The sequence below is a fragment of the Lipophrys pholis genome, assembly GCF_963383615.2.
Source record: "Lipophrys pholis genome assembly, chromosome: 20".
Taxonomy (NCBI): Eukaryota; Metazoa; Chordata; class Actinopteri; order Blenniiformes; family Blenniidae; genus Lipophrys; species Lipophrys pholis.
In genome coordinates this window covers 11,751,766-11,769,984 of record NC_137648.1, presented here as the reverse complement: position 1 = coordinate 11,769,984, position 18,219 = coordinate 11,751,766, and the positions used below count along the sequence as shown (strand labels likewise).

The window sequence follows — 18,219 nt, the reverse complement described above, 5'->3', positions numbered from 1 at the left end:
GGGAAGAAAAGTGTCTGAGAATCTTTTTTTCCACTTTTTCTCTCCCAAACAACTTCAACTTCTACCCTCCTTCCCCCCCTCCTGTCACAGCACATGTCTTCAGTGCTGCAGATCAGAATAGCTTCACTGTGCGTCTCCGGTGCTCATACTCACGCACATGCTTTAACGTTCCCCTCCTCGGCGCTCTTTAAATCTCTGTAAATTCCAACCGCCGAGTGTGTTTTGTCGTGCGTGTGTGTGAGCGCGCTCGTGCCTCTAGTCGCCTCAACATCTCGTCACATGTGAGGAATACAGGCTGTCTGGATTTGAATCCACCGACAGAGGCAAAGATGAAGAAAGAGGGAAAGGGGAAAATAGGACGAGGTGAAGTAGTGATTGTACCAGAGTGTGGCTCTGAGTGGTTGGCTGATGACGTGAAGCGCTGCACACACATCTGGAACAGCTTGTGCAGCTGCACCTGAAGAGAAGGACTCCTCCGCAAAGCCTCTGCCGGCACTTTCTCCTGCAACCCGGTGCTCTTTTTTTTTTTTTCTTCTTGTTGCTGTTTTCCCTTCTAGTATCACATTTTTTTTCTGTTTCTGGTCGCTGCCTGCCGGAGCGCTGGGATGATTACCCGCTGTGCATCAGCAAAGAGGAGCGAGTGAACCGAAGCGAAAGAGGTGAGGGGAGACAAGGCAGAAGAGGGCAGTAACATGGGGAAGAACGATTAGGCATGAGGTAGGGGAGAGAAGTTGACAATGAGTGTTTCTGTATGAGCGTTTCTGAAGAAGGGAAGGAGCACGAGAAATTAGCAAACAAAAAGAGAGATGGGGAAAGAGAGAGTTTGAAAGACAGTGAAAGAGAGGCAGAAGGGGGGGATTAAGAAGCTGGAATGCGCTGACACTGGAGACTTTTGAGTTTCTGTTTGCATTTGGCACTGCACCTCCTGTCACTCCACAGGTTTAGCCACACATACACTGATTTACTAACACACGCACCTACTGTTTGCTTTGGAGGATGATCCCAGGAGGCCACGCCAGGAGAAGAGAACATCATCCAAGGAGCTATTAACCCCCCCCAACCCACCCAGCTTCCCAAAAGTGCCCTCCCTCCACCCCTGTGGAGCCTACCCCAGCCTACCTGCGCTAGTCACAACACGCTGGAGCTGCAGAGTCACCGAGTCACTCACTGAGAGCTGAGTAACCCCGGATTGCTCCATGGGACACGGCTGCTGTCACACTGGCTGAGAAAGACTGAGGAGCTTCGCTGACCGGCTGACCTGTAGGATGTCTAAAGCCTCCAAGCTGGTCCGGCCCCCCTCCGCAGGGGCCGGATCCAAGCTGCCCTCCCCGAGGAAGGAATGCCCTGGCACCGCTGCTGTGGCAGGAAGGGCCCGGGTGGTGAGTGTGGGGGAGAAGTTGATGAGGGCAGGTAGTGAGGGTGTCCAGAACAGACAGAAGTCTGTAACCGTGGCTGTGCCTCAGGACAAAGCACATCCTCCAACTGAGACTCAGGCCTCCAGTCCAGCAGAGAAGAGCCTACATGTGGACATGGTCCCTCCCAAGAGCAGGATCGGCCCCCCTAAAGCATCAAGTCAACAGCAAGGCCCTGTGAACAGTAAGTTAATGAACACGCTGTATATTTGCCTCTAAATGTCAGCTTGTCTCCAAAGCACTTTTGGTCTACAGCTCACATGTGTTTGCCATGTTGAAATGTCATCTACTACACATTTAGAGCTCTGTTATGCATGTAAAATCTTATTAAGTGCACACTCGTGAATAGTTCAAGTTGTTCATCTTTTACTGTGTAGTTTTTAAGGAAGTTGGGCTTACATTGGACTTTTTCTGCTTGTTCTCTCTCTTCACAAGTGATTTATATCTATAATCCATAAAAATACAGGTATATGATTGTCACCCACATACACACTTCACATACAGACACGAACTGTTGTGAAGTTAATACACAGGCTGATAAAAGAGGGAAATAAGGACCATAAAGTGCACTTTGAAATATACACTCACAAGTCTATAGGCTGCTTGAACTACAAAACACGCACACAGCACTAATGAACTTTTTTTAAACAAAATTTGTTTCTCCTTCTTGACATGTAGTGACGATATGCAGAGCCCGTCATTGTTAAAGCACTAAAAGTGTAGTGGCAAAGACAGCACTGTGTCCTTCATTTCTTTTTCAGTGTGTAAAAGTTGAGCTGAGGTTTTCTCCTTTAAAGTCTTGCTTGTGTCCCCATTTCCTGTAACTCCTCAACTCTTTTGTATGACTCTAATAGAGATACACAATATCTATTTCATCATGAAGTGCCCTCTCTGAGGATACCAGCCATTATCCCACATAAAAAAAAAAAAAAAAGGAGCGTAAGGGTTTAGGGAATTGGTCTTATCATTCCCTTTTTGGCTTTCTCACTAGATTCCCAGCTCTGCTGGGTGCCTGCTTTCATGTCCTGTCAGCACACAGTCGCGTCCCACTCTCAAAGGCAACTTGACCAAGACTCTGCAAAGGCTGAGGATGAATGTGTGTGTGCAGTGTGCACATACCTTTAACATGTTCTGATTGACAAACTGAAATTGCTGAATTGTTTCCCATCACTTATTTTGGCTTCTAGTCAAAGACGGCGGTCGGAGAAAGAGAGAGAATGAGGTGGAGGGTGGGTTTCGTGTGGGGGTGATGTAGATATAGGCAACAGGGGTGAATTAAGTGAAAGAGTGACAGAAGGAGGTCAGGAATGTGAGCAGGGCATGCTGGGAAATCAACAGGTTTTGAGTTGTGTCTGTGTGTGAATCCCTCTGTTCAGTAAAGACAGGTTGTGGGTTATAAGGGGGCAGGTTTGTACTGGAAACCAGATGTTCTTGTCTGCGTTGCTTCCAGGCTCCTCTTTACACAAATAAATGGGCTTTGTGCAGAGCTGATTCACTTCAGGGGTGACGGCCAGCTTCCCTTTGCTTCATTTGTTGTTTGAGTTTTAGAGCTGAAACAACATTCATGGAGTTAAATAGCCTTTCCTGCCAAAAAAAACAACAAAAAAAAAAGATAAAAAAATTGACCAAAAACCCTTTGTGTCTTAAGGACACAGTACATGGTAATCTGTACTTTTAATGCCTTTGTTTTCCCATTATTTTTGATGCGTTAACTTTTTGTACTTCTTCCCTCACCCCCTCTTTATTTTTGTTTGTCTCTTCAATTCTTTTCCTCCTGTTGTGTCTGACAGCCTCTGAATCAGTTGTTGAATGATGCCAGCACCGCCCACACAAGCACACACAGACATATACACACACTCATAAGCCCACAAAAGGCCATCAAAAAGAATAAATGAACTGTGGGTTTTTTCTGCATTTTGATGCATCCCCACTGTGCATTTTCAAGTGTGATTTTTTATTTATTTTTTTCTTCCTCCTTTGGAATTTGGGAGAAGTCTGCATGTTTGTGGACAGTAACTTTGAAGTTCCTCACTGAAAAACAGTGCCTCAGCTGACCAGTCATTCTTAAGGTCAGCTATACAGTAGACTTTATTCCCGAACTCTTTGATACACATAATGCTTTATTTTCACATGCCATGCAATGTATCCACTTTGGGAAACTGCTGCAGCCAAAGTATTTAGATTTTAAATAGGCCAACACAATTAAATACCCTTTTGCTGCGGGCTAATGGGCAGCTCATCATATTCCCTTCTCGCTTATGCTTGTATACAAACAAGGCTGGCTAATGCGGGAGGTTTTGGCTGTGCCAGGTCTCCATATCCCCGGCTAATGCCAGTTACAGGGCATGACGGCAGCTAAAGCACAGGCGCACAGGGTCAAATGGAGCTGATGCACACAGTGCGAGCAGACAATAAGTGCGTGTGACAGGTGACATTTCCACTGTGTGAAAGCTTCAGTGCTGACTGCTGCTCGCCAAAGGGCCCAATCTTATTCCTAAAGTGACAGCCTCCACCTAAAGGAAAATATATTTGACATTTTCTGTCTATAGAGGGTATAATACAAGGCTCAAGTACAAAGTCAAGCTCAGTTTTCCTTTGATACTTTCAAACTTCACACCGAGGCTCTCCACAACATTTATGCGTGTATTACTTAAGGCACCTCCAAGTCTGAATGTGCATTTAAAGATTTGTTTCAGCCACTATCAGAGACACATACTGTAATTTACCCCCCCCCCCCCCCCCCCCCCCGCCAAAAAAAAAAGGATGCACACACCCAAACATCACACCAGCATTTGATTGTTAAACCTCCATCCTTCAGAGAAAGCTTTCCAAAAGATTTGGAGCCTGGCTTTAAGGATTTGCAACGACAAGAGCATTAGTGAGGTCTGGCACTCATGCTGGATGATAAGACCTAGCTTTTAAAATTCTTCCCAAGAGTGTTGCATTGGGATAAAGTTAAGATTTGGTGAAGCCCAGTCCACGTATTCTCTGCCACATCCAAAATAATCATTGATTTATAGGACGTTCACTTTTTTGTCAATACTGTGTAGACAAATATCAGTCAGTATGTCTACGCTGGATGTTTAGACTATTGTTTCGCCTCTTCTACGATAGGTTGTGATATAAATAGTTTTACCTTGTTAAAACTGAGCCATTTCCAGGTGAGCTACAACTTCATACCACAACAATAGCCAATAGCGAGCCAAGATGACATGAAGTGTGTCAATGTTTCGCTCAGAAAACAAACTTTACCAGTTGTTTTCCATTGTTACAGTTGGCAGTAAGACTTCTCCGTCTGTTTGAGGTCCCATTTTTCTTTTCACACGCTCCTCGACCCAGAAGTCCAAAACGATGCAATGCAAAGCTCTCACGCTCATCCTGTTCCAGGCCAAACGCATATATCTGTCTACATGAAGAAAAGTGGAACAACTTTTTGTACAGCCTTAAAAACTTTGATTTCAGTCACGCTCACATGTTTGCATGGAATTTTAAAGTAGTTTATTAGGTGTCATGTAAATGTTGTGATTGATAATGATATTGAGCTCGGTGTTTTAATGGTGCTGCGTACTATAAGAACAAGCTTCTAGTCTAAGCTTTTATTTAATTCTTCTATCATATCATTGTAGACTAATTGCATCATCCCCAGTAGTTGTTATTGCTAATTATTTCTTTCTATGACTTTACAGGTTTGTATATCATCAGTGACCCTCGCTATGAATCTTGAAGGGTTATTTAGCGGTAATTGACTGTTGTTGTATATTTAAATCATCCATTTAGGAATGAATACCTTTTGTAGAGTTAAGTCTACATTTATGTTGGCATTAGTGTATGCGGTGATAAAAGTAATTAGACAGAACATAAGGTAGAATGACAAAAGTTACCCATCAATCTCGAGTTAACATTTGGGGACATCTTAGACCAAGTAGAACTTGAGGTAATTAATCAGAGATCACATTTTAATACTCACCAGGTCCACGTTTCACTTGAAAGAGGGAGAATATGGAGTTTGGTTTGTAAACAGCTGCTTCACTTCAACCTTTTTCGTTTTGATGATTGAGGATGGTTTTAAGTATCTTCTCAATCGTACCGATACAAAGGTTAAGGTGGGGAAAGACATTAGCCGATAGTGACTTGACCCGCCTTCTGCCCTCATATCAATCTTTGCTGTCTCCAAACTTTCCAGACACTTCTCTGTCTTTGCGTCTAGACCAACTTGAAAGTTTTTCAGCTCGTGTATAATCATGCGGGTCCTTTGATCCGATGACCTATCAGGCGGGGATTTGTTCTGAGATGTTCTCGAGATAAAGTCACAGCTCATATTCAGGGTGACCTCACCTTCTGCTGATTGAGAAACGGAGGCGATAAATGAAACTGAGAATGATGCGGTTGCGGGGGCAGAGCTGGGAGGAGCGGGTATGTGATGTGGGGTGCCATCATCTTTGGTCTTGCAACTCGCTCAAGGCGCAGGCACAGATATTTGTGTTTTGTTATTTCTTGCCTGGTGTGTCTCCGTGAGACCCGTTAACACATCAGTATGTGCAGTGTTGCTTCAGCCTGTTTGTAAGTGTCAGAGAATATTAGGGCGCTGAAGAGTTTTGGTTCAGGTGTGCATTTCGACCTGTTGACAGCTGTGTTAACAGCATATAGATGTGAATCACCGGGGGAGGGAAGTGTTGCGTGCTTATACATGCTTACTGTTCCGAACAGCTTGCCACTTTAGCTCAAACACTCACTGTTAATCATTGTGAATGGCGAGTATCTGTGTCAAGCTTCTTTTACTGACTCTGCTTTACTTCCCTTTAGAGAGGAGTTGGGAAAACACAGCTTTGTGTAATGGGAATGAGTGTGAGGATTGGGATGTTATTTTCCAGTTCTCTGTGACTGAAGCCAAGATTAGGGATTAAATTAACTACAATCTCTCGCTCTCTTTTTTTTTTTAAACAACTATCAGACAAGCTACACAAGTTTTTAAGAATACAGATAATCGGCTAAAGCAGATCAAATTTGTCAGAAGTCCCTTTGAAGGACTTCACATATAAGTTGTAGAGATGGATCCTTCTGGGAGACTGTGGAGGGTCTAGAAAGGGTTTCTTCTGAAAGTTGATTTGCCTTTGTGTTTTTTTCCCCCTTTTTTGTGACTTAACAATTTCATATACCTGAATGAGGGGCTGATTTTAAACAAGTCGCCTGCTATCACTTTGAATAGAGAAATCACACTTTCATAGCATGGATTTCAGTCGATTTGCTTCATATTGCAGAGGAGGTGTCAGAAGTCTGAATTTGTGAAAGGGAGATATCATTCTATACAAAAATTGAGAGCTCACTATCTATTTATCTTACATATTGCTTTATCCAGCTGGAGGTATTGGAATCAATCCCAGCTGCCTATTGGTGAAGGTAGGATACACCTTGGCTGCATCGCCAGTCCATTTCAGGAGATATACAGAGACACAGTCCCACACACACTTACAAATTAATCTTGGTGCAGATATCACTGAGGATCATATAGTTTTATTTCCACATATAAACCCCTTGAGATATGACATCTCGTTTTCAGTCGGATCTCAACATGGTAGAATAATAGAGTGGACAATAAAGATTCCTATGAAAGTCATCAATATGACGGTGAGAATAGATATGGCACAAAAAACAAACACATGACAACCACTCTGTGGTGGAAAAGAGCTAGAGTAAATTCAGAAAACAGATTGAGGGTATTCTCAGTTACGGTTAGGTCAGATCAGGTCACCGATGAGCAGAACAATTTAATTGATCTCAACAACCATCTTTTACAAGCTCAGAAAAAAAGGCTTGTAAAAGATTGTTTGTTGATATTTATGAAACTGTTCTGCTCACTGGTGACCTGATCTGACTCATGAATGATGAAGAGGAACTTATAATAATGGGTGAATTACTCCATTATGGAGATAAATGCTTTTTTGAGAGCTGTTTTCTTAACATTCAAAGGTTCTCTGAGCAGACTGCCTAATAAGTGATCTTATAACATATTGTTGCAATTAAGCGTCTTTGGACCTAATACTTTTAAAAAAGAGGTAAAGTCACAGATTGTGTCTCCTTGTGTGTATGTAGGAATTAAAGTTCATCGTGTACATCTATTATCAAATCACATCAAGCTTACCTGAACCTTTGAAATACGTAATATGAAACAAATCAAGAAAAGTAACTCAGTGCAGTGTTTCCATGAAATAGTCCTCTTGAAATTATCACAGGTGCTGTTTTTGCACAAAAGTGGAAAATCTAAACTGTGAGCATAAAATAAGACAAAATAAAGGAGATAGCATTTATTATTCTTCCACTTCAGTTCCTCTAACCTGCTGAGATATTTGTTTTTTTTGTCCATTTATTGACTCGAGTTGATAAGGCAAGTCTTAAAAATGTTCAGCATTTCTTCCAAAGGCCACAGAGGAGGAAGTGACAATGGTGTTTTCTCAGCTGTGAAAGACAACTTAGCTTTGTCCTTGGCTGGTCAATAAGTACTCGGTGGCTGAAACAAAGTCCACTCATCAAGTGTAAGAGGTGAGGGAATGGTGGGTTCATGGGACTGGGATCTGAGTTCAGAAAAAGAGTCATCCGTCAAGAAAAAACATAATGACTGGAAAACTGAGCAAGAAGGAAGAGTTTTGGTTACGTGACGACTCATGAGTGGGTACTGTGGATGTCCTGCTCGGTCTGTCTGTGTTTTTCTTTAGGGGTTGCAGCTCGGGGCAACAATGCTTATTTCTAATTCCCGAGGCTGTGCACTTCTCAAAGAGAGACAGCGGAGGGAATTGGGTTTCTCGGCATGTCAGATTGAAGATAAAACAAAGGCCTTAATCTCCCACATGGCTGCCCCGACTCAGAGTCTCGGGTGTTTTTACATGTTGATGTCTAACTGATTATCATGTCTACATCTCTTATATTTACTCACTATGTTGGCCTGTCATTTGGCTTGATTACACAGCAACGTCCTCAAAGCTAATGCTGCTAATGTGCCGTGAAATTTGTTCTGACTAGACATTTCAACACAAGATTGTTTTTGTATTCTTCAGTGTTATATGTGTCTGTGTGTGATGTAGCCCAAAGTCTAAATGTGGTTAATTCACCAGACTGGGGGCGCGTGGGAAGTGAGTGCGGTGGGGGGGGGGTTCTGACGAATTAAATTGAAACTCTTCCTGTGTTTATTTATTTATTTATTTTAATAATGTAGAATACAAATAAGCAACAGGTTTCACCAGAACTGAGTTGAAGGTTAAAATAAAACTAAAGGCATTGCTCAATATTTTGTTTAAATATGGTAATTCAGTCTCTTGCAGAGAGGTAAACGTGAAAAAGGCGTTGAGGGTAGAAGTTTAAGAACGGGCACAAAGGTAGAGAATGAGTTTGCCAGCATGTCTAAAGTGGGCACACAATCTCATTTGTTCAAGGCCGGTGAAAAATATGGTCACATGCAACATTAAAGGTAAACAGATGGATTTTAGGAGCCTCTTTTGAATGTCACATTACTTCCAGAAAAGCCATCAAAGTACTGCAGATCTTGCAGATCATTCAATGTGAAACATACATGAAATGTTTACTGTTTGCATTGAAATGTCGAATTTATGAGGATTTTAGTGCTTCACTAATGCTATATATTCACTTTGGTGACTTTTTAAGGAAAAATCTGTCAAGAAGAACTTTTCAGTTTGATTACTTTTAAACTTCAGCTCACTCTTGTAGTTTGCTCAGGCTTAGCGTCAATATTTTCCTGATGAAGTGGGAAAGTTACCAGTCGGGAAGTTCCTCTTTCCCAGTTTACAGCATCCAGAAGTAAAAGACACAGTGAAGCTCATCATCCAACTGGGGAATTCCTGTAAGTGAAACTCATGACTCTGTATAGCTGGCAGTGACTGGCTTGGTAGAGTGTCCTCCAATCCCAAGGTTGTTAATTCGATCGTGCCCTGACCATGTGCCGAGGTTTCTTTTGGCAACATACTGAACCTCAAATTGCCCCTGATGTTGTGTGATGACCTTGTTCACAATTTTGACTGTGTGAATGATTGTTTGACTATTTTGGCGAACGTGACGGATCCTTTAAAAAAACATGTTGAGACTGCAAAGCAGGATAAAGCATTCTAATCCATTTACCGTTTGGATTTTGCTTTCACGGTAAAGTTTTGCACGTTTGCTGTACAAGCCTTTACTTTCTCCCATGAAACTTTTACGGGATACTCGTGGAAAAAGCCAGAAGAGCCAGGAAAGAATAAACATGATTATATGGCACAGATATTTATAAACCGTCGACCAAAATTACATATATTTTAAAAGTGTTACTAAATTGGCAAAAAAAAAATACAAAAAATCCCTGCAGTTTCTACATTTCATTTTCCACATTTGATACACATCTGAGTCTTGTTGTCCGACAACATATTGTGTTATTTGCAAAATATTGACCTAAATATAACACAATGGTTTTTATGTAATGAGGAGAAATGTGAAGTAGAAATCTTTTGCATTTCATAATTGTCATAATTTCAGAAAATTGCGTACAGGCTATACATATCTGCAATACTACATGAAATAACTAAGTTTTAAAGTCTGAGCGTCTAATGTTAAAGTCGAAATATAGTTGTGTTAATATGTATTAATCATTACTACAGTTTGAGTTACAAATGGCGAGAGTATTTCTCTGAAGCGATGAGATGAAGATTCGTAATTTACACTTGTGAGGATGAACAACGATAGAATGAGAATAAATTATTTGTGGATTAGTGGGTAAATGTTTTTTTTATCGCGACTTTCAACGCCAAAACTTAAGTTATGCTGGGTGACGTCGAAGAATTTTCTGGAACGTCCCACTTATCCAGGAGGACGCTCTCAGCTTGACAGCATTCATATATATTTTTATCACTGCAAGAAGGGACTTTTCCCACCAACAGTTATTTATATCTTTAGCCCAAAATCATCGGGAGGACAAGTATCGTTTATGTTTTGTCTTTCATCTCTTATTATCTCCTCTCCCATGTCTGGACTGTGTCACTTCTCATCTCAGTGCTGTTAGAAATACAAACCAGGGGCTCCTGAAGGATTCCTTCTTCAAACTCAATTACATGTGAGTGTGTGGTTGTGAACTGGAAGACCACATGACCACGAGGAGAAACTGCCCCCTACTGTACGCTCTGTCAGATGATAAGAGCATGTGATGTGGCTTTATTCCGGGGTGAAGTAAGGTCAAACGCAAAGTCCATTTACTTTTATGAGGTCACAATGAGCTTTTTTTTTTTTTGAGATTCCTGGCGTCAGGATCTGTGCTTCACGTTACAGAAGCCAAAGCACGACTTACGTGAGCTGCAGTTATTCTGTCTTTTGGTTTTGAGTCCAAACCAGATTTTTATTTGTCTATTATGTCTTTCCATCTCCTTCCTTGTGCCCTAAGAGTGTTTTTGAGTCAGCACAAAAGATTAGTGAACTTGTAAAGTGTGAGCTGAGGAAACCCTCACACCTGCTGATCTAAACAAGATCATGTTGAAAAAGAAAATCAAGCTCCAAAGCTATGTCCTGAAATCTGATGGAAGCCCTGCTGTTTGTCCAGCTGCTGAGTTGATTTCAGTGGGACTATCTGCATGCTTTGTGTGGTCTGTGTAAAGACAGAAAACACTTCTTATTTTTCAGTTTGAAATACTGCAAATTGATTTCCAAAGGCCACTTGGCAAATCAGCGTCTCAGCGATGCTCACTTGAAATTGAGTTCTCCTGTAGGTTGTGCAATTTAAGGTCATATCTTGAAAAGCATATTTGTGGTTTTTGGTCAGGAAACTGAGTAAGATAAAACAGGAATGTCTCTGTTCGTCGTTAAAGCCTAGACAGTGTGTTTACATTTTGGCTCACCCTAAAGAATATGTGCATATCACTTTAACTCAATGAATTTAACTTTTTTTTTTTCCTCCTTTCTAATTACTCATTCATAAATGGAGGCACTGTGCTCGTCTGAGGCATCACCGTCATTTTGGATTTTCTTTTTGACTTTACTCTCTGGTCTTCCGTGCTGCTTTCTCTGCCACAGCAGCTTTTAGTGCCTCAGAAGTGCCCTCGTCTGCCCCAGTTTCCAGCACCGAGGATGACAGAAGGCTGCGAACATACATTATCTCGTGTGACAGTCACGCAGCTCAGCAAACAACCAGGAGAAAAGAAAACGTTGTTTTTAAACACCCGGCTTGTTTATGGAGCTTCTCCTGTCATTCAATTAGACTACACATGAGGGAAAAGTTGAAATTTGTTGCATTAACAACCTTTTCATGTCACTTTTTAGCCTGTGCAGCTGTATTACTATTGGCATTCTAATTATTTGCAGAAAGTAAAGAGTATTCTGAGATGAAAGATCGGAAGCTTGCAGATCCAATAACAAGCAACATGTTCTCTTGTGTTTCACCCAAGGCTCTCGCTCGTAAAGATTATTGATGATGTACACCATGTGATGCAAGTGCGGAGCAGAATGAGGCGGTATTAAATCTCGCTGATGTATAGGCCTCTTTTTCTCTCTTTATCTCTCTCTCTTTCTGTGTGAGGGAGCAAGACAGATGAAGAAGAGGAATTAAAAAGCTGCGGCAGAAAAAAAAAAAAAGACAGCTGGTTCAAACTTTATGGTACTTTTTTAATAGTTTTTTTAATCTGCCTTGCTTTGCCATGGCTCATCTGTGTATCTTTGTATGTGTTGGCATGCAGTTGCGGTGAAGTGACAGTCCGGCATGTTGCAGCATGTAGTGAGTGAAGATGCATGTGTGATAAGTAATGCAAAGCATACACTTTGTTTACCTACAGTTGTGGTTACCTGTCTGGTTGTTATGGAGCTTTAATCGACCCTTACAGTATCTGTTTCTCTGCGGCGGCTGAGCTTTATGCAAACGAAAATAAAAAATGTGCCCGACATTTTGACTGCAGGGCGCAGGTAATAAATTCTGGCTCAAGTAGCACTGAATGAATTCCTCTTTTGGCACAAAGTTCAGCTGTAGGTTTTCCAACAGAGACATAAATTATACTCCCTGGAATCGACTGTTGCTGTAAAGGAGGAAAACTTCTCCTTCACAGTCTAAATATGAAACTGATAATTCATGCATTCATGTCTGTAAGAGATGTGTTTCAACCCCATCGCAGCAGAAACTCAGAGTCAGTATATTTGCTAAAGCACGCTGTTCCAGATTCTCCCCGGTGACTCGTCTGCGTCTTTACTTCAAACTTCAAGAAATAGGTGCCTGGCGCTGAGGGAGAGTGAGCGAGAAGCCTTTTTGAGTCTCTAAATGTTTATGAGTCGCCTCAGGCTCTCCGTACTGACTGTAATTAAAAGGTTATTCAAAACTTGAATGTCTTCACTTAATTTCCAGTACATGGAGGGTTTAAGAATGGCTCGATTTAATGAACCATTTGCTGACAGTCAGACCTGATCTTTGCTTATGGCAGCCCCAATCAGGGTTTAAAGTCAAAGTAATCTCAGTCATTATAAATTAATTAAAAAGACAGAGTTGTGCTTGTTCATTATGATGCGCCAATTAAATCACAGTCAGTGCTTTTCTTAAAGTCTGTGCAGTTCAAAAGAGAGCCTGAATATGATACCAGGTTCAATCAGTTGATGGCTGTGCGTGTGCAGACTGGCTCTGGATCAGCCAGAAAGTAATTGAGTCAGTTTGAAATGTTCCTCATTTGCCAGTAAAACACAGAGACATTTTACTGTAATTGACATGTGCCCCGCAGGGTCAGACGCAGAGGACATCCTCTCCTCGCTCGGAAGCCATTAACACGGCTGTAACCCCAGACTGTGGAATTATAAATTCCTGGTCGCCTATGCTTTCAGTGTTGGACGATGCGGAGGATACGTTCACCACACAGACACCTGCTTCCATTGTTTTTCTCCTCAAGCGTGTGGTTGAAACGTTATTCTACCTCCCTGTGACCATCCTCGTACCACTGAGCCAATCTTAGATGAACTCTTTTATTTTTCGCTTTTTAAAAAATCCTAACCTTTAATGAACCACGGTGCCTGCTCTTCACCTGGACATGTCTGTGTGATGTGTGGAGCAGCAAAGCCGTAAAACATGTCGCATGTGTGCTGTTCACTACCAGCACACAGAGAGATTTATTCCTGCTGCTCGGCTGCACCTAATGCGGCCAGAAATATAACACACTTCCTGGCCACATATCGAATCTGTCATTTTCAGCTTTTAATAGTGGGCAGTTAATTCACATCACGGCCTGTCATTCTGTTCTAAAGTGTGTGGAGTTTCTGCTCCTCCATGTTGGAGCTCCAATCTCTTCTGGCGTGTACAGTAGCGCCCCCAGCTGCACAGCTTGAAGATTTCAGCTTGAACTGGGTTCATTCTGCACACTTGTCCTCCTATAGGTTTATGTCCCTCGTGCAGATTTGTTTTGATTTGACACTTATTCATTTCATCCCCGCAAACACAACTTGTTCAATTAGGCTGTGACTAGAAGCTTCACTTTTTCTTCGCTGAATGTTTTTCCCCCCGAAAATGTGAAACAGTCAAATGGGTTTGACAGCCGCCCTACGCCTCTGAGCATCTTTCAGTACATTCTTACCGCATTAAACATCACAAACATTGAATCGGGGATCAAATGTACTCCTCCCCCACCCACTCTTAAATCTGGGGATTTTTCTGAAGGGGGAATAATGCTGTTTGGCTGTGTGATGCAGTCACTGCTCAGACATGCATGCTTTCCAGCTGCACGGCTGAAGCTATCCGGAGACTGACGCAGCAGTTTAGCCTGAGAGAAGTGGAGCTTGCTCACGGGGAAGAATGAAGGGATTTCTCCAGAACTGATATTAACTGTGGGAGATTTAGAAAAAAGAAGAATTTAAACAATATGACACACACATGGGAATTTTACGACAAGTGATTTCTCCCCAGATTTCTGTGTCTCGTTTTTATTTCCACCACTTATCTGCCGTTCATCTAAAAAAAAAAAAAAAAGATGAACTTGTTCTCAGTTTATGGAGCAGAGAAAGGCTGGGTGGGAGCAAATTTAATGGACCATTCAACTGAGTGACAGAGTGAATAAAAAGATTTAATCCTTTTATTCCCATACTTTTGAGAGTGCTCTGAGAGTGACTGTGGGAATACATTTCAAATCTGATTATTTATGCTATGTAATCATCAATTGTTCAGTTCCAGTGTTTATAAATTCTTTCCCAGAGCTGCAATTGTCTCCTTGAATTATACTCGACCTAAAAGCCCCACGTCATGATCGTTCCTGACCGTGAGTTTTGTGCGACACCCAGTAGAAGAATGTAGATGGCAGCGATAGCCATCAGAAAGTCTGATCTGACATCCCTGCTTTATAGAATATTTGATTTATTTTGACCAGATAGACTGAAGAGAAAGTCGGTTTGAAGCAGGACAGGCCGGACACACATAACAGACAGAATTCAGATGTAGTTTTAAGAAACAGGGGTGTGTGTTTCAGCTTGCAGACAACTCCCGTATCCCTTCAGTGTAATGCTTTGACTCGCTTTGTTTTACACTCACAATATTATAAAAAAAACATGTCCACAGTCAGATCGGGAGTCTGATGAGGAGAGATGGTGCATGTGAAGTGTCTGGGTGGTGACGGCTCCAGTGTGGAAGCGTGTCTGTCCCTGCAGGCTTATTGTTGGGAACAGATGTTGGGCGGATAGAGTTTGCTGACAGCTCTGACCCGAGCATCTCTGCTCACACTGTTGAACTCAATCAGAAGTTGGAGGGATGAGCCTCCACTTTCAATCATTTATTCTGTAAAATTGGGAAAGGGAATATTCATGTTGACCCAAGGCTATTTTGTTGGTGCTGCTGCCCACCTGAAGCCCCCTGTTGCCCCCTGGGAAGGCCCGCCCCACTATTCAAATATACCCTGCTCAAACAGCCAGAAACAGGGATCAAACATCAAAAAAAAAAGGGGGTTATAAATAGAAAATATCATTATTTCATGATGGCAAATTTGACTTTCTCTTTTCTATCAACAGTATAGTTTTCTTGCTGTAATTGCCATATTAAGGGTAATTTACACAACCTGTTTGATTATAATTCACTGCAAAGTCGCTCACAGTTCCTGGAAATAATAACAGCCGCTACTGAATAGTATAATTTTGTTCTAACACATTATAATTACAAAATTACAGAGTAACTTCATAGCTGGAATGCCTGTATACTGGAAGCATTGTGAATACAATGAAATACATTCATTTTTTCCCCACAGATTTACAGCATTCCTTCACTTATTTGCTTATATTACTGTTACCATCCTCCAAAAATATCCGGATGTTAGGGGGATGCCTTTTCCATCCATCCATCCATCCATCCTGCTTTATCCTGTTGCTATGGGCGAGGACAGGATACGGATGCCGTTTCCTAACGTGATATTTCTCTTTAAGGAAACCATGATGAAAAATAAATTGAGGGTGCAATTCACTAATAAGCTTTAGTGCAACACCATTAGTGTAACTGTTCCACACTGACATACAGACTTAATCACTGTGTACGAGAATACCCATGCTTTTTATTGCTTATGCATCCCAACAGCTGTTGGCAAAGATAGCTTCCATCCATCAATCTTCCTTTCCGTTTAATCCAACTGGATCCGATCCTAATTGGCTATGGAGGAAGGCATTTTAAAACCTGGACAGGTCACCGGTCCATCATAGCGACAAGGACAACCACTCACTCTTAACAACCACACATATGGACAGTTTAGAAACACACATCAGCCCGTAATGTGTGTTTTTGGATTGTGGGAAGAAACCCATGTATGCACAGAGAAAACATGCAGGCTCCACACAGAAAAGCCTCCCAGCTCAACAAGGACTCAGGGCTAGGACTTGTTGCTATGATGCAAGAGTACCCGCCACAATAATATTTAACAAAAAATTGCCACTTGCATTACAGAAATCGTTCCGGCGTCGGGTCTCTATTGTGTTAGCTCTGTTCATCCTCCCTCCCTTCAAAAAGATGTCAAAAGAAACAAGTCAAACTTTTCTTCTTTATTTTTTCACCTTCTTCTTTGTCGCTCTCGTTACGCTCTCAAAGGAAGAATATTAATTGTAATCGGGACCAAATGTTTCTCCGTGCTGCTTATTTCATAACACATTTGTTTGTTGTGCGATCCCTTGTAATCCTTTGACAGGCAGCCTTCTCAGATCAATGGGAAGTCAACAAGGGTATGCTAAGTTGCTGATTGAAACCCACAGTTGACAGTGAGGCAGCTGGCACTTAATGTGATGCACAACCAGCAATCATCAATTATTCATTGTTGAAACATTTTCCAGAGTACCAATAAAATGTGCTTTTATCGATGGGCAAATGGCTTATGTCTGTAGGGCTGCTTTAAATCCAAATTCCTTTCCGATGAGTTTTGCATATTAAATATTTTTAAACACAATTGCAGCACAGCTATAAAAGTTGTGTTTATACCATGGCATATCTGCCCATTGTTTTCCTTTGACATTGCATAAAACATTTGATAAATATTTTATTCTCATTATTGTTGGCCGTTCCAAATGCATTTTATTAAGACTAATAACTCTGGTCTCTCAACTGAAGGCACCAAAGTGCACTCAAGGGCCAGACACAATTAAGCTAAATGCTTTTTATTACTCCATAAACCTGATTAGGGAGCACATTTTCTATGACAACAACAACAACAAAAAAAAATGTATTTACAGTTATTCCTTGCTGGGTTGCACTTGCAATGATTTGAAAGTGTTATATAATAGGGAGACAAATATAGAGATGGACAGATGTAGAGCCAGGTGGGAGAAGAGAAGAAACTGACCTGACAGATCTACTGACTAAACCAGCTGCTGTCCCAGCATTTCTGTCACCCATCTCATTTTATGTCTCTGTCTATGTTTCCTATCGTCATTTTATATATATATATATATATATATATATATATATATATATATATATATATATATATATATATATATATATATATATATATATATATATATATATATATATATTTTTTTTTTTTTTTTTTTTACTTTTACTAGATTTTGACGGGCATTGCGGTGAATAAAATGCTCTTCCATATTTATACAGTGCATTTCCTGAATTTGTGTATTTTAAAGGACACAATGCGGCACAAGAATACACTCACTCTTTGTTAGCTTTGACGAAGCTTAATTTGACCTCAAATAGTTTTTTGAGGGTTTTTTTTTCTTGAGAGTAGAGAGTGTTCAACAGACAGTAGTCAAAATGTTGCAAATGCAGCCAAAACAAAAGACCGCATTGAAAAGCCAGAGTTGCATGCAAGGTCATGTACTGGTTTACATTTTAAAAAAACACGACACTCGTTTACAAAAAGACACATCTGTCTTCTTATGATTAACTAAGAATAAACCATATTAGTGGAGGGTTTTTTTGCCCGGTAAAGTTTACTGACAGAGTTGGCATCACAAACATAAAAGGTCGATAATTCAGACATCATAACAACTGTTTGAGGTCGATTGTCGTGGATCTACAACGGTGGGTTAGTATTTTTTCAAATCTGTCCTCACGCCAGCCCCCAGAGACTCAGTCACAGCAGCCCACAAACTGAGAATCAGCAGAAAGCAGCTGAAAGTTGGCTCTCGTGTTTTGAATCACAGCTCAGTTAATCACTTTGATGCATGAACGCTTCTTTGTTTTGTATTTTTAATGCTTCGCTAAAATTGTTGACATTCAGTCAGCGCCTGGCATTAGACGACTGAGAGGAAATCATTGTTTTCACTGTCATCATCACAAGTTATCTAGCTTCCCTGTGAGCTTTTATTTGAAGCACCCCCCCCCCCCCCCCCCCCCCAATAA

The 18,219-nt window shown here is 41.2% G+C and overlaps 1 protein-coding gene across 2 annotated transcripts in view; it reads left to right on the top strand.

The window, feature by feature from the left end:
* The first annotated feature begins 261 nt into the window (after nt 1–261).
* kiaa1217 (KIAA1217 ortholog) overlaps nt 262–18,219 on the top strand; it is an 88,505-nt gene continuing 70,547 nt past the window's right edge. Inside the window, exons 1-2 of one of the 2 annotated variants that reach the window (XM_080489829.1) lie at nt 262–659; nt 996–1,596. In XM_080489829.1, coding sequence (XP_080345955.1) covers nt 1,266–1,596 — 331 coding nt within the window. In that variant the 5' untranslated portion in view covers nt 262–659; nt 996–1,265. Of the gene's footprint in view, nt 1,597–18,219 lie in introns of both variants that reach the window. The other variant, XM_080489831.1, reaches the window with a different exon arrangement.